The sequence below is a fragment of the Bidens hawaiensis genome, unplaced genomic scaffold (genome assembly GCF_021521415.1).
Source record: "Bidens hawaiensis isolate Kalapana, Puna unplaced genomic scaffold, B.hawaiensis_p1.1 tig00007983_1, whole genome shotgun sequence".
NCBI lineage: Eukaryota > Viridiplantae > Streptophyta > Magnoliopsida > Asterales > Asteraceae > Bidens > Bidens hawaiensis.
The window spans coordinates 771872-788442 of record NW_027491557.1 but is presented as its reverse complement, the minus strand read 5'-3'; the positions used below and the strand labels follow the sequence as shown (position 1 = coordinate 788442).

Here is a 16571-nt window from a genome sequence, read left to right as displayed (position 1 = left end):
TATATACTATATGGGTGTTTCTAAACAAGCAAGATGACACTAGGGTCATTTTAGAAACAAGGCAAGGCTTGTGGTTTGTGGTTTTCGTCAGGTTAAGGGTTTGGACTATACTGAGGTGTATGCTCCAGTGGCTCGTCTTGAGGCCATTCGGATCTTTTTAGCTTATGCATCGTACATGGGTTTCATAGTCTATCAGATGGATGTCAAGACAGCATTTCTCTATAGTGAGGTAAATGAAGAAATTTATGTGGATCAGCCACCGGGTTTGGTGGATTCCAAGTATCCGTCGCATGTCTACAAGTTGGACAAGACCCTCTACGACCTTCATCAGGATCCTCGAGCATGGTATGCGACGTTGCAACTCATCTTCTGGAGCACGGGTATAAGCGCGGAACCATTGATCAGACACTGTTCGTAAAGACTGTTGGAAAGGATCTAATCCTGGTTCAGATTTATGTGGATGACATCATCTTCGGCTCTACCAGCACTGCTCTCTGTTCTGAGTTTGAGGAGGTGATGAAGAAAAGGTTTGAGATGAGCTCATTGGGGGAAATGACAATGTTTCTGGGTCTGCAAGTTCATCAAAGCTCGACAGGGATTCTGCTACATCAGGGAAAATACGTCGAGGACATGTTGGCAAAGTTTGAGTTTCAGGACTCCAAAAGTGCGGCGACTCCTATGGCTAAAAGACCTCTTCTTTCTTCAGATCCTGATGGGAAACCCGTAGATCAAAGGTACTATCGATCGATGATCGGGTCCCTAATGTATCTTACTGGCAGTCGCCTTGACATCATGTTCGCAGTCTGTCAGTGTGTCCGTTTCCAGGCTAATCCTAAACTCTCTCATTTAATTGCTGTTAAATGAATTTTTAGATATCTGAAAGGGCAACCGAAGCTCGGTCTTTGGTATCCCAAGAATTCAGAATTTGATCTGTATGCTTTTGCTGACAGCAATTATGGAGGTGATGATATTGACAGGAAATCGACGTCTGCTGGATGTCAATTTTTGGGGGATCGGCTTATTTCATGGCAATGCAAGAAACAACAAATGGTGTCCACAAGCACTGCTGAGACTGAATATGTTGCCGCTTCTGCCTGTTGTTCTCAGGTCATATGGATGCAACATCAACTGCTGGACTCCGGTTTGGAATTTCTTAATACTACTATTTTCTGTGATAATGATGCTGCAATTGCCATTGTTAAAAACCTGGTTCAACATTCTAAAACCAAGCACATCAATATTAAAATTCATTTTATTCGTGACTGTTACGACCGGAAGTTAATTCATCCTGAGCAGGTCCACACTGATAATAATGTGGTGGACCTATTTACGAAACCGGTCGGAACAGCCAGATTCAATGTGCTTGTAGGGTTTCTTAAGATGTTACGTTTTGAAGACTGAGTACTTTTGAGGTTAAATTGTGTACATAAATATTTTCTGTACAAATTTAGGGGGAGAAAAAGAAAAAGACAAAAAGAGTGTGTGTGCGTTATTTAAAAAAAAATATAAAAAATAAAAATTTGTTTTGTTCTGTTGCTTAAAATTACGTCGGTTATTCAAGTTCAACGGATATATCTCATATGTTTGGTCCCGTTATCAACTCTTGACTTACGAGATAGCCATTAACCTTAGAACTGAAAGTGACCGGGGCGACTGAACATAAAAAAAATTAAGTTTTTTCACTGAAAATTATGTCGGCCACCTAAGTTTGAGTGACATATACCATGTGTTTGGGCATATACCATGTGTTTACTTATCATGTGTTTGGTCCTATCGTCTACCTGTAGACACATGGGATAGCCATTCACCTGAAAACTGAAGGTGACTGGGGTGATTGAATTTAAAATTGTCTTCGAAGTTGTCATCTAGGAAGTGATATTATTATTCAGCTAAAGCTCATTAGAAGCTTAAAATTCTTTCAAATGAAAATTGATCCAACCTTTGAGAAATGATAGATAAATTGATTATGTGTGCCTAACGTGTGAAGTTATTAAGCTAAAAAGGCTTTTGAGCAGTCATTGATATGTATGGTAGCTTTACATGATAAGTAAAAGTTTGAAGTGATATAAACTAAGTCCGCTCAACTTATTGTGGAGAGTCATTTTGAAGATGTTTGCATGTCGCTAGATACATCTCTCTGAATGATAGGCAGAAAAACAATTACTCAGTCATACACAAGCCTGTTAGTGTCTTGATCGCCAAAATAAAAAAAATGTATATATATATATGTATGAAATTGTAGCAATTTAAATTTGTTTTTAAAGCTTAAAGGGGCACCAGGGAACTACAGGGGTAGGGCATACAAGTAAGTCCTAAACATCCTAAGTCCGGATGGCATGTAAGTCCAACGTTCAACCTTAAAGCTTAAAATTATTTTGTATAGAGAAATTCTTTTGATCAAGCACTAGGGGGTTGTAGTCAAATTAGGGTGATCTGGGGAAAGCCAAATAAGGTTTGAGAAGAGATAGGGGGCATCATAGGTCCATAAGTGATGTCCATCTAAGCTCTATGCCTAATTGAATCTAAGCATATCACTGGCACAATGAAAGTCATGTTAAGTTTCTAATTACCTGCTATCAACCTTTTCACTATTTCATAATAATGCTGAAAATGAATCATTGTGAACGTATCTTAATCAATATGATCTCATCGGATTTTTTTTAAAGGGGATGGGTGTTCTCAAACAGCTGAAATTTGATCACAAAGTTTAATAAATCTGCTAGACATGTAAATTATTTTTGTTTTTAATTTAGTTCTTATTCTTTATTTTATTTTATTTTTATTTTTACCTCATGTGTACTCATATCGAAACAGATGCCCTTAAGAAATCAATTTTTAATGACTTGGGATCATTTTTTATATTAAGACTGCTGGTCTTGATTTGTGGGCCAGTTTCTTGGTCCAACGGGTGTTTTTGTTCTTTGCCTGATCCAATTGGCCCAGCGAACTCCACAGATGTGAGTTCTCGGCTCAAGATAACTGTTCTCAGCCTACACGTGTTCTCGGTACATGTCAATGTAACCTGGAAGTTTAAAAGGCACTCATTGCACTTTATTAATCATTCTTGAAATTTACATCTTCCAAAATCTTCCAAGATCTTCCGAAATTATAACTATCTATTCATCCATCTTTTCATGTCTACTTCTAAGTTCTTTCGGAAAAATCATTGAGAAAAGTAAGTGAATTTTACAGATATCTATCTTTGATTCTTGGGTATGACGGCTTTGAAGTAACAATGGCTCAATCGATTTGCGATTATGATATATCTTTTCGGTTTCTTTTTGAAGTTACTGATTGTTTTTTTTTCTTTGAGCTGTTGAATGTAGATGCAGGTTTGGTCATCAATGATGATTGGTAGAATGGTGAAGACGAAGGGTCGTGTTTATGTGTTCTTGATGGAGGTTGACCGAAATCTCTTAGTTAACCAGAGATTTCCATGGTCAATTGACATTTCAAGGGACTCACGATCAAACCTTGATTGGGATTTTGTTTGCTCAATCAAAAGTACATCATATTCGATGTTTCTGAGTCGATCGAGCCTAAGATTTTCTACTGTTTTCATTAAGCAACCTCATGAACATCTACTTCTATTGGCAAGTAGCATAACCTGTGCTGGATTACTAGCCGGGGTTTCTATTACCGGAATAACGGCACTAAATAAGACATTCAACTTCCAAATGTCTATTTAGAAGCCACAGTATATACGCGGGGAGGAAGAAATGGAGGTATAGGAGCATATTAGACGTCTACGGTTGACATTTTGAGAGTAGCTGGAATCAAGCAATAAACCAAGGTGGAGAATGTTGGGTCGTAGTTTATGGTTTATGCTTTGTCGGGTTGGGCTTAGTTGGGCTTTTGTATGTAAACCGAGATCAGTTAATCTCGGTGGGCTTTTAATTTGTTTTGAGCCTAGTTGGTAGTCTATATATAGAACATATGTTAACGAAGTTAGGTTGGTTGTTCGTTCAAGTATTATTCACCTGTGTAAGCTGTTAAGGGCTTAAGCACCCGACGTATAATATACGTGTGTTTTGAAGATTGTTCATTGTTTTACGTGTGTTCTTGTTTGTTACATAGAATCGGCTTGGTGATTAGTTTCCGCCTAATTATTGAGTATCTTGATATCACATTGAAATATTCGTCACGGGACTTACAGTTATTGTTATCACATATTACAAAGCTTACATTTGATCAAATCAATGGGTTCAATCAAAACAGGTTGGAATTTAACCATTCAAATTTTATACCCATATTCATGTTAGTCAAGTTGACGAGTTAGATTAACTGTTTCCTTGAGCAATTTTTGAAACGGTAAAGCAAGCTTAGTCCAAACGGGTCGGGTCAAGTTCGTCAGTTAGTTTTCCTTGTAGAAGTAATCAAATAATAGTAAACACATTTAAAAACTATGTATAACTTTAATTACTTATAAACTGATATTAAGAAAGATTAGTTTATTTAGCTACACTAGGTTAGCTACCCGTGTAACACACGAGTTAGAATAAGTAAATTGTCTCAAAAACAAACCAACCATCTATAATGATTGACCTTAGCTAATCTTCAAAGCAAAATATAAAAAAAAATGAAAATTTCATACTTTGAAATTAATCATTTTATCTAATGATATAGGATTTTTTTTTAAGAATAAAAATGTAAGTTCCAATATTACTTTCAGTTTCAGATATGATTTCGGCTTCTATAGCACGATTATCATATTGTATGTTCACATATAGTTTAGTTTCATTGCATAGACCAATTTTCTAGTTAATATTTTAAGCAATATCACTTCAACATCAACTTTTAGGACTAATCTATAAATTGACAACTTTAGATTTTGAGGTCATTTAAAACATCAGGAAACTAATACTTTCTTGTAACATATCATTTTATATTCGATAGAGAAGAATGGTAATATTTTTTATCTCCCATAAACATGGATGGCAAACGCTTGCTAATTTCTTGAACGACCTCATTTTTCAGTGCAAGTGTACTTCGCTCACTAAAGAAATCTATATTTTTGAAATCTTTAATAATAGAAGAATATACAAAGTCAATTTATCATATGATTAATAGTGGGCTAATGTCTAGCATTTGTATTCCAAAGATAAGTTGTTTTATCCATCTGAAAACCAAAGTATGTAGTCTAGCGTTTATATTTTTGTGGATTCTTAAGATAATGAACTTAATATAAATGATGGGTTATTAAATAATCAATTAAAAAAGAAGTTGTAAATGTCTATTTTTTTAAACCAACCCGTAGACCGAAACTCATTCAAATCATAAACTGTTTTGACCTAAACCATGTTTTATATTTTAACCGGTTAAAGAAACCTGCTTGTGTAAGTTAACATAAACACTTAAAATACATCAATAGTGAAATAATCATATATATATATATATATATAGGGGAGGGATATTTTGAGAACCATGTTGAGTTGTAAGAACTTAAGAACTCCATTCTAGGCCACACATTTAATTAGATGAATTGAAATATATGGTTGAGATTAAATCTGGCACAAAAGTCAAAGTATGAGAGAGAATAAATATGTAACTGATTACACTAACTTTTACGTCCGTTACACATGTGTAAAAAGTCGACTCGGTGCGTAAAAAATTCTGTAATTTTTTTACGTATATGTAACCTACATATATTACGCACGTGTAAAAAAAATTCGGAAAAAAAAATCGTTACACTGAGTTCTTTTGAGTTCTTAAAACTTAAAGGGGTTCTCATTTGAAATATCCCCTATATACATACATACATATATATATAGAGAGAGAGAGGTGCACAAATCGGGTTTTTCAAATACCCGGGTTCGGGTATGACCGGGTATTGGAAAATCGGGTATTTGCAATACCCGGGTCGGGTTCGGGTTCGGGTCCGGGTATTGTCTCTAAAAACCATACCCTATGCATCGGGTTCGGGTCGGGTATAGAACTGGGTATTCTAAAACTGGGTATTTGAATACCCTATTTTCGGGTATTGAATAAACCCTATTTTCAGGTTTTTTTGGGCTTTTTCCCGGGTATTTTCAGGTATAGATTGGATTTTTTAAGAGGTTGCACTTTTTGGGGGTATTTTTCAAGTATTTTTCGGCTAATTTCGGATTTAAATCTGGTATTTGAAAAACACGGTTTCGGGTATTGGAGAAACCCGGTTCCGAACCGGTTTTCGGGTATTACCGGGTATAAATCGGGTCCGGTTCCGGGTACGGGTTTTGGTACTGAAATGCATACCCTATCCGTACCATACGAGTAGGGTCGGGTACGGTTCGGGTATCAAAAACCCTGGTATTAAAAAACCGGTTTCGGGTATTTTTTCGGGTCCGGTTCTGGGTTTAGGTTTTTTGTGCACCTCTATATATATATATATATATATTTAATAAGTTAAATTTTATTAAAATTTAATTTAAATTAATCTTGCCTCTTCATCCAATAATATCATGTCTTATAAAACCTTAATATTTGGAATAATTATTCAAAATCAATATGAAAATTGGTTACTTATAAAACCCTAATATTAATAACTAATATAATATATTTATATAAAACAAAATAACATATTTATGTTGGTATTAAATTGTTTAAATCAAGAAATAATTATTAAAAATAGAAAATGAAAGATTGAAAAGTAAAAAAAAATGAAATACAAAATTATTAATAAGAAAGAGAAATATCAAATATATTTAATATGAGAGAGAGGAGTGAAAATTTTTGTAAGGATTAATTTGGTAATGACATGTAACACTTAGTAAGTTTTATTTATTATATAGTATAGATTGATTGTATACACTTTAACTATTAGTAACAAAAGGCTTTTGGCCTACGATTAAGGATGAGATTTTCTTTTCCAAATGCCCGTGCCCATTCAGTACCTATACTGGTACGCCTGTACCAATTTATTCGAAACGAGTACGGGCATCCAGATTTACTGATTTTAGATACGGGCATTATGGGTACCTACCCGTTTGGAATATGTAGAGGTTTTTATTGAGATTTTCAAAACTCATAACTCTAATGGTGTTTTTATTGGGATATCTTCAAAGTTTTAAGTGGGCTTTTAAAACCAGTGATAATCAATATATTAACTACTCAATAAAAGCTCTAATCAAACTCTAGTTCTATTCTCTTCTTATTTCAATCAATAACTAGCAACAGCCACCATCAAACGTGCGGCTCCACAATTTTTTTTAGTTTTCATATTATGTTTTGGTTGTGGTATTACGGTTTTGGTATTATAGATAATTAATTGTCGGTACCGTACCGCTATCAATACCAGGTTTAGTGGAGATTTCTTTTTTTAAAAAAGAACAAAGTGGTACCAAAGTGAGTACCGTACCTAAAGTACATGTACTCGTACCATAAAATTCGGTACGGTACGGTTCGGTACGGGTTCCAAATTTACTGATTTTCGGTAAGGGTAGTTTCAGGTACGGATACGAGTAAGGTACTGATTTCATCCCTAATAGCGTTATCCACTACGTGTGTTAAATGGTGTCTTATTGTCTTTAGTTACTAATGAAACTAAGAATTCGAGTCTTTTAATGATAGTGTAGACCGTAGATTTTAATTAAGTACAATTATCGTGTTTTTAGCTGTAAAAACTAAAAAGAACGGTTAAAAAATAAATTATATAATGGCTGCAATTTTTTTTCATATCACTTTTATAGCATATAAATCAAAATAAATAGTTTTGTAATTGAAAAGAAGGTAAGTAATACACCAACTTAACTAATTGAAAATTAGATATTCTAGTATAGGCACCAACTACATATTAATATAATTATTAATATATTTATATGTAACTAGCTTTTAAACCCGTATATTATACGGGATTTCTTAAATAATAAAAATAAATAAAGTACGTCTTTTGAAAGAAATAAACAAAATTAAAGGTAAGAAGAAAATAAAATAAATAATAAAAATAGTAATAAGCCTATAATCTCAAATTTACAAATTAAAATGAAATGACCCATTACAACAATATACAACATTTGTCAAAATTGTTTTGACTCATTACTCATGGATAACTGTAACGAATGAGTTAAGAGATTAGAAAATTAGAAGGGAAATTATAACCCATTTGTCAAAATTGTTTTGACCCATGACCCATGAATATGTATGATAAATAGGATGATGAATTAGAGAATTATAAATGAAATTATAACTCATTTTCCAAAATTATTTTGACACATGACCTATGGATAAATAGAATGAATGAGATGAAAGATTAGAAAGAAAATTATAACCTATTTGTCAAAATAGTTTTGTCCATAACCCATAGATATGTAGAATGAATAAGAAGAGAGATTTGACCAAGAATAAATGTGAGATTGACACATCATCCTTATTATTTTCTTTTATTAGTAAAGTTATATTAGATTAGATATATCAAAGGTGCATGAATAAAACAGATGACCGATGTGACAATGTGAGGGAATTTAATTGGATCTTTTCTGTAAAGCTTGACTAGATTTTTTAACGGCGTATACACATTTTTGGTAATAAACTAAGACTTAATGTTACTTTGTGAAATTCTGCCCGCACTACTTGAAAGTGAAAATACGTACAGTCAATGTCATTAGGCAAAATCGACCATCAACGCTTGACTAGTTCTAAGTTATTTTCCTACCATTTATAGCGGTTTCGCTTTAATTAAATTGGATAGACCTATGTAATTGTAAGAAAGTTTTTCTTTAGTGTTGTCACTTGTCAGCATAGTTATCAAACCATTGACATAAATATTACGGAAAAAAGTCATCAAAAAATCAACGGATCAAGCATAATAATAATAATAATAATAATAATAATAATAATCATCTAATCTAATCTAATAAAGAAAATAATGAGGATTATATGACAATCTCATAGGGGTGCAAACGAGCCGAGCTGCTCGCGAGCTACTCGAGATCGGCTCGTTAAAAAGCTCGATTGAGTCGAGTTCAATCGAGCCAAAGCCCGAGCTTGAGCCTAAAAGTAAGCTCGTTTAATAAACGAGCTTGAGCCCGAGCTTCAAATATCAAGCTCGAGCCGGCTCGCGAGCCTAAACGAGCTTGCCATTTATATAATTTTTGAAAAAATATATTTAATAATTATTAATTAATATATATATAATGTTATAAAAAATAATTAAATAATATATATTATTTTATACTTAAAACTATAATAGAAAAAATATATAAAAATAGTTATAATTATATAAAAAATAATTGATATATAGTAAACTAGCCGAGCTCGAGCTTGAAAATCTACTCACAAGCCAAGCTCGAGCTTTGAAAATAGAGCTCGAGCCTTGTACAAATTAAACGAGCCGAGCTCGAGCCTAATCGAGCTCAGGCTCGGTCGGCTCATTTGCACCCCTACAATCTCACTATTTTACATTCATCCTTTGCTTAATTTCGCTTTTCATTCATCCTACATATCCATAAATTATAGGGCAAAATCATTTTGGCAAATGTGTAATGATTTCCTTTTTAATTCTTAATCTCTTATCTCATTCACACTAGTTATCCATGGGTCGTAGGCCAAAATAATTTTGACAAATGAGTTATATAATTCATTTCTAATTCTCTAATGTCTCATCTTATTTATCCTACCTATTCATTGATCATAGGTCAAAACAATTTTGATAAATGAGTTTATAATTTCTCTTCTAATTCTCTAATATATTAATATATCATCTCATTCATCATAGTTATCCATGAGTAATGTGTCAAAACAATTTTGACAAATATTGTATATAAAGAGAATTTCGAATTTGTAAATTTGAGATTTTAGACTTTTTATTGTTTGTATAATATATTTTATTTCCTTTTTACCTTTAATTTTGTTAAATTTTTTTTCAAATAACGGACCCTATTTATTTTGTTATTTGACAAATTCCGTGTAATGCACGGGCTCAAAAGCTAGTAATAATAATAATAAAGAAAATGTATTCTTTGTAGAAGCCTACGATTTTTTATAGAGGAGGTGTTATATTTATAAATGGATTTTGCAAGTAATTTCTATTTTCGATAAAATATCAACATTTAACCTTAATATTAAAATGACTATTGCTACAGTGGGAAACTAGTCGATGATATAATGGTAAATATTCCGTCTGCTAAATGTTTATTCACACTTGGTTTTTAAACAAAACTTCACCAGCGAATTACCGAGAGTTTTAATTTACCGACCGATAGATTAGCGACGAATAGTGTGGGTGCATAAAGTTCCTTGATTTGATATGTTTTATACAAGCAACCTCAAATTTGTCATATGCTGCTGATAGAAACATATAAGATAAAATAAAAGAGATCATTTTCTAGGTTAATGATCGGTCATTAAACAAAAGATAATACAGTTACTACTTACTACCATTGAGTTCAAGATAAATTAATTTATTTCACTTCAAATCTAAAACAACAAATGATCAACATGCTTTGGGAAAACTAAAACTAAAACCTGATCATAAGACGTAACCTTACGCATAGCATATATGATGTTGGTTAATCATTGATCTCGTTAAAGTTTCGTTCAAGATTTCGTTAGTTTATATATTATATAATAGTTTAACTTTGTTAGAAAGTTCTATTAGTATAGTTAGGGTGCAAAGTGTAATTAGTAGATAGTTTGTGTATGTTATTGTAATTAGTATGAATATTAATAAAATGTTGTGTCGTATGTACGAACCTCGCGACGGTCAGAATGTAACCGCTGGTGAGTATAAATACCTATAGCCATCACCATTGTAATCAATCTGTTTTCAATACAAAATCAATAATACAATTTCATTTTTGTTTAATCGTTGTTATTTACGTTTGATTAATCGATCCTCAAGGCTTCATATGAAACATAATGAACGTTAAACAAAAACGCGGTAAAATTAAAACAACAAATCACAAATGTGTATTTAAGGGCGTGTCTGACTTTATAAATGCATGAAATTAAAAGTATACGGATGAAATAAACCTAATATGCACCCTTATTCTTTAAAAGTGACGACGGAAAAATCTATGAAGTATGCAGGCTGTGAGTTTACTTCTCCTCAAATCGATAACCTAATTTATAAGGAGTAGCCATAAACGATCATTAATTAAGATCAAGGCAAAATCTTTTCATGTTCTTTAAAAAATAATACAGACGGTCATATACCCATGACGGTGCATGCCTATCTTAATTATAGAAAAATTCAGAAGTCTTCCAAAAGTCTTTAGGAACTAATATTATTTAATACATTGATTGAAACTACTGACCACCCAAAATCGATTACTCACATAAAAATCTAAAATGGTGTAAGTGATGTGTTCGACATAACATCAATGTTATTGTCGACGTTTCCAAACACATGTGATATAGCAATCCAAGAAAAATGATATACAATGATGGACCCTGATATTTTTTGCCAGCTAGGTAAAAAATGGATCGATCAAGACAAGTCACATAAAAATTGATCGAAGAAACTTCACTGCATTTAGCGTGACATGTCGTCACTAAAGGTTATAAATTTATTTTATTTAACCTTTATATTTAATCAGGATATAGTCAGTTAGGACGACTTATAGCGACAACATGTCAACGATAAAGGGTCATGAAAGGTTTTAGGAATTTATTTTTTAAATCTTTGTTTTTTATCTAGAATCTGCTTGTGGTGCGGCCCTTTAGCGACGACTGCATATCCCCTCTTTAGTGTCGAAATGTTGTCGATGAAGCTATGTTGTCGCTAAGCTTTGTCGTATCAGACAACTATTTTCTTAATAGGTCTTTTGTGGATACCAACTTTGAACTCAATCTTCAAACGTCATCTAAAACCATATATTCTACCAAATTATATGGAAAAAAGCTACTTAAAAAGGGTTACAACAATAGCCACTGTATTAGTGACATACTCACATAGAAGCAAAAGTAACAAACAAAACCGGTTGCAAATTTAGCAAACAATTAATAAACTAAATTTTGTTGTAAACTGACTTTTAAAATAAACTTATACATTAATTTATAGGGTTTGGATCAAATACAAATGAAATTAACCTGCTAAACGTGAGAATCAAATAGAGTAATTATGTAATTACATCATAGAGTAATTACGTAATTACTCTATGGTGTAATTACATAATTACTCTACTTGTATATATCATTACTCTACTTGATTCTCATGTTTAGCACGCTAATTTCATTTGTACGTTAACCCTCCCCTTAATTAATATTACAGTTTTAAAGTTAGAAGTTGCACTTGCGAACAAAACATATTTGGTCTCTAAAATTGTCTTTACACTTAAGCAATCTCGGTCACTATTTTGTTACTGGCGGGAGGGAAACATGTGTGCATTGATCTAATAGGGGTTTACCCTCTTGTGGACTTAGGGATTAGTTGCTCACGCCTCACGGTGGTCCAGGTTGGGATAAACGCTGCATCATGCAAAGTGACCAGACACGTGAAAGCATACATGTCTTAACAACCAAGACATGGTTACACCATTCGCGTTATATACTTTTGTTTTCCTTACGCGTGATGGCGTTTAAACTTGTCGTGTATAGTAATGTTATGACGCACCAAGATCTACGAATTTAGTTCTTAGAATACTTAGTTTTATTATCTAAAAAGGGTTAATGGCACAACTTATTATTAATTTTCCTTCTATTTCGATGTGATCACTACCCAAGTGTTTTGGTGGCTGAATTAGATACGTAACTTTAATTTCAGTTTGTTAATATTATAAAGTATTATGTTTTTCCTAGTGGACGTGTTCAATTTTTCATTTGCATTCTTTATAAGTCAGAAGAAATTGAAAAAAAAAAAGACCCAAAAATATAAGGATACATTTGATTGATAGGAGACTTTTATTTATTTTACGTGACCATAAAACATGCAGAATACATATTTTTGACTGCATAACATGCAATAATAGTGATATGCTATCAGCCACACTCCTTTCAGTTAACTAGCAGTAGTACAAAGAGTCCTTATAATCCCGTTAGTACCGGTTAGGGGACTAATTTCGCTCATCTTAACCATGGCCGCAGCAAAATCAGAATCAAACGTCGAAGGATTGTTAACATACTCGGTCACAATGGCATCAGTTGAGTCTCCATTAAAGAGTGCTTGGTCTGATGTAAGAAGACCCCTCCTTCCAACTAGATTCCTGAAGTAGTTGTTGTCGAATCTGTTTGGTGTCCTTAAATCAAGTGGTTGCAAGTTACCATCGCCATTAGGTGCCGTCTGCGGGCAGTTTCTCCTAAGGGAGCTAGCGAATGCAGCATCTATGTTTGAAGAATTGTCATATATTCTTGGCCTAAATGTAACACATCTCGCTTGCCCGATTGTGTGCGATCCTGCAAGATAGCAACTATCGATATTTTTTAGCAGGTGGTTTAGGCAGGGCCGTCCCGAGAATCACTAAAAATTTTTTGGGCAAAAGGCAAGAAAAAATTTGGGACTTTAGTAAAGAAATTGTTGGGCTTAAACAGTTGTATGTTTAAATGGGCTTATTTGTTATGATTTGGGTTGTGCAAACAAATTTTTTTTATATAGAAATGAGCTTAAATAATGTGAGTAATTGGGTTTAAACACTAAGAATAATTTTTTTTAAATATATATATATATATATAAAATAAAAAAAACATTCAGGCCTACGGTGATTGGGCCGGGGGCGTCAACCACCCAGCCCTACTTCAAAGACGGCCTTGGGTTTAGGATTTTGCTAAGTACTTTTAGCCGTTTTTAAAAGTTCTTATATTTCTAGGTGGTTTGCTACCATTGCAAGCGAACTCGTGCAAGTTCTGATTTTTTTTTTTTTGACTTTGCTGTTGTGGCAAACAAACTCCATAGAGATTTTCATTAAACTTATCCTGGCTCTTATGGTTTTAGCCAAACTCTATGGAGTTCGCTTGCCACCAAGCAAACTTGCCGAGTTCGCTTATAGGGTACGTAATAAAGTACAAAGAATTACAATAATCTCCAAGAAAACGACTAGATATACTTTGGCAGAGTCCAAAGAGTTGGCTGTAGTCAAGAGTTAGGCAATTTAACTTAAATCCTAAACCACCTATTAAACTAAAATGCTCGCTTAAATCCTTTCGGTATATTTAAAAACCGACGAAATTAAACTTCATTGTACATCCAGTAATAAAACCGAAGCTCATCTAACCCGATAAGGCGACCATTTCTCTTGCGTTGAGTCCCTTACGATCAAAGCTACTGATAAGTTGACTTAGATTAAAATTCCCTCTTGGAAGATCAGTACCGGCTTCAGTCGCATTTGATGTCGTAGAATCTCTTCTTCCAAGTCTTACCAACCACGATGGACCCCTCACCTACATAGTGTAGATAGTCATAAACCTTGATTATCACTAAATGATTGTGATTAAATTTTAGTTCCAAATTACGGTGCAAAATAATTTCTTTTGGTGGTTTAGTTTCCCCTCAGATAAATGCCCAGGCGGGCTAATTAATACCCATAATGTCCATTCTACAACTCGTCAACCAGCTCATTTTTTTAACGTTACTCGATGAGAATTTTAACCATCCAGATTCTGCCACTTAATTATCCAAAAAAAAATCTCGTCAAAAGCAAAAAAAATCTCATCGAAAGCCAAAATAAAGCTCGTTGGACGTCAAAGTAAATCTTGTTGGATGCTTAAATAAATTCGATCATAAGCCAAAAAATTTCGTTGGACGTGTAAATAATCCTGTCGGCTCTGACGATTAAAAAAAAACTAGTGTCCCGACAGTTTTATGACATGTGGCAGAATCTGGTTGGTGAAAATCCTGCATGATTAAAAAGTGATTTGATTGACGAGTTTTGGTGAACATGTTGGGAATTGGTTGGTCAAATAGATATTTTGTCGACATTGTCCAATCAGATGGACGTTCCGGTCATTGTCCCTTAAAAAAGTAGTTGATTTAGTTTTGGTATTACCGCCACAGAAGCATCACGAGCTGCAACCGCGAGTATATCAGCACACGAAACGACTCCAGGGCATACCCTCTCAACTGCAGCTTTAGCATCATCTATAAGTTCATAGCCCAACACACCATTATTCGCTCTTGATTCCTTCTCACTACCGGCACCATCTAGCAAAAGAGATGCATCACAACCCTGCAAAATCAAACAGATTAATTAAGCTGCATGTCCTTGTATATATATTACCATAAAAAATAAAAAAATAATAAAAAAACCATGAATAATTAAAGATCGTAACCTGAACGAAACAATCGTGAAAAAGAAGGCGAACGAGCAAGGCTGCATTACGAGGATTACGAGAAACCGCGGCCCTAATAGAACGTTTAATGGTTGCAAGTGCTTTAGGGCATGTGTTATCATAGAAAGTGGTTGACAACTGCTCTTTGCAGTTGCATGCCATCATGTAGTTCAATGATAGAAGTAAAACAAATATAGGAATCAAGATAGTTCCAATATACTTGTAAGAACCCATATTAATTATTAAAGAGAGAATAAAGCTTGAGATTCTTGTTTAGTTAAGAATAAGTAGCTTAAGTTGAGTAAGAAGAGCCGCACTGATATGCATTTATATATGACAAAGTCATAAAAGTCGTCATTTTGCATTAACTGATTCTAGGTTCATAACTTATGGATCTTGGCTATATATCTAGAGTTTAAGTTTAATATTTGTATAGCTCACTCGAAGCTCGCTCAAATCAACCCGTTGATAAACAAGCCAAGCTAACTCGGCTTGTATGGGAGCTGAGCTTTGGCCAAAGCAAGCTCCCTTTTTGGCTCGCTCGTTGCACAACCCTATCTATATCAGCTACCAAAAAGGCATTTGTCTAACTCTATTAAGATGAGTAGGAAAGATGTCACTTCACGTGTAGTCGAGGGTTCAAGTCTGAAGGTGGAGATTTAGGAGTCGATTTAAAGTTGTATGTATAACCATTTAAAGAATATAGTCTTTAATTAATTTTATATGTGAATTTGATGTATTAGAATCATGAACAAACGTATACAGATGATTTTACACGATTGAAACATCATGCAAATATGTTGAATACAATTCATTATTGTTAAAAAGACGTTTCGTACATGAATATATAGCATGCATATTCTCGTATGTTACTTGAATTTGCTATTGACGGAAATTCTACTAGGTACAATTGTTGTCATATGTTACATGTATATGTGTCATGTCACTCATGTGTGATATCTTACTTAGGTGATTTTATCTTGTAGTATAGATATATAGGTTTTGCCCTGCAATGAACAGCACCAAATTATGCAGCACTTAGAAATAATTAATGCATAACTGACTTTTATGAACAAATGCCTGTGTATTACATCAAATCAGTGGCTAGGAGATGGCTGCTATTATTGAGCACAGTAGCTGTGTTTCTTGAGACTATTCTTGTCTCATAAAATGAATGGTTTTGCTCAACTAATTGATTTAATGCAATCTGATTGCGAGTTGCCACCATACAATATAATTATTTATATGTAATCAATTGCATATTTGCATGTGTGACTGAATTATTTTAGAAGTAAACGACTTTTCATATAGTCTTTGAAAATATCGGACTCAATGATTAGATAAATTTCGGAAGCAAGACTTGGTATTCAAGACTCGATAAATTTACCGTACGT

General features: G+C 33.6%; 1 protein-coding gene across 1 annotated transcript; it reads right to left on the bottom strand.

Annotated features, from left to right (window-relative positions):
- Positions 1-12909: 12909 nt before the first annotated feature.
- LOC143636473 (basic peroxidase-like) lies at positions 12910-15469 on the bottom strand. The gene is made up of 4 exons (XM_077104060.1): positions 15178-15469; positions 14895-15074; positions 14124-14289; positions 12910-13308 (listed from the first exon to the last, which is right to left on the bottom strand). The coding sequence occupies exons 1-4, from the start codon at positions 15409-15411 to the stop codon at positions 12914-12916; spliced, it is 975 nt and encodes a 324-aa protein (XP_076960175.1). The 5' UTR covers positions 15412-15469; the 3' UTR covers positions 12910-12913.
- Positions 15470-16571: the final 1102 nt, after the last annotated feature.

Bases quoted from the DNA above. Each gene is read 5' to 3' on its own strand.
- LOC143636473 (XM_077104060.1), bottom strand. From the start codon at position 15,411: ATGGGTTCTTACAAGTATATTGGAACTATCTTGATTCCTATATTTGTT. The intron at 15,075-15,177 runs GTTACGATCTTT...TTGATTTTGCAG, and splicing joins TTCACGATTGTTTCGTTCAG to GGTTGTGATGCATCTCTTTT. The intron at 13,309-14,123 runs GTTAGATGAGCT...GCTATCTTGCAG, and splicing joins AGAAATGGTCGCCTTATCGG to GATCGCACACAATCGGGCAA.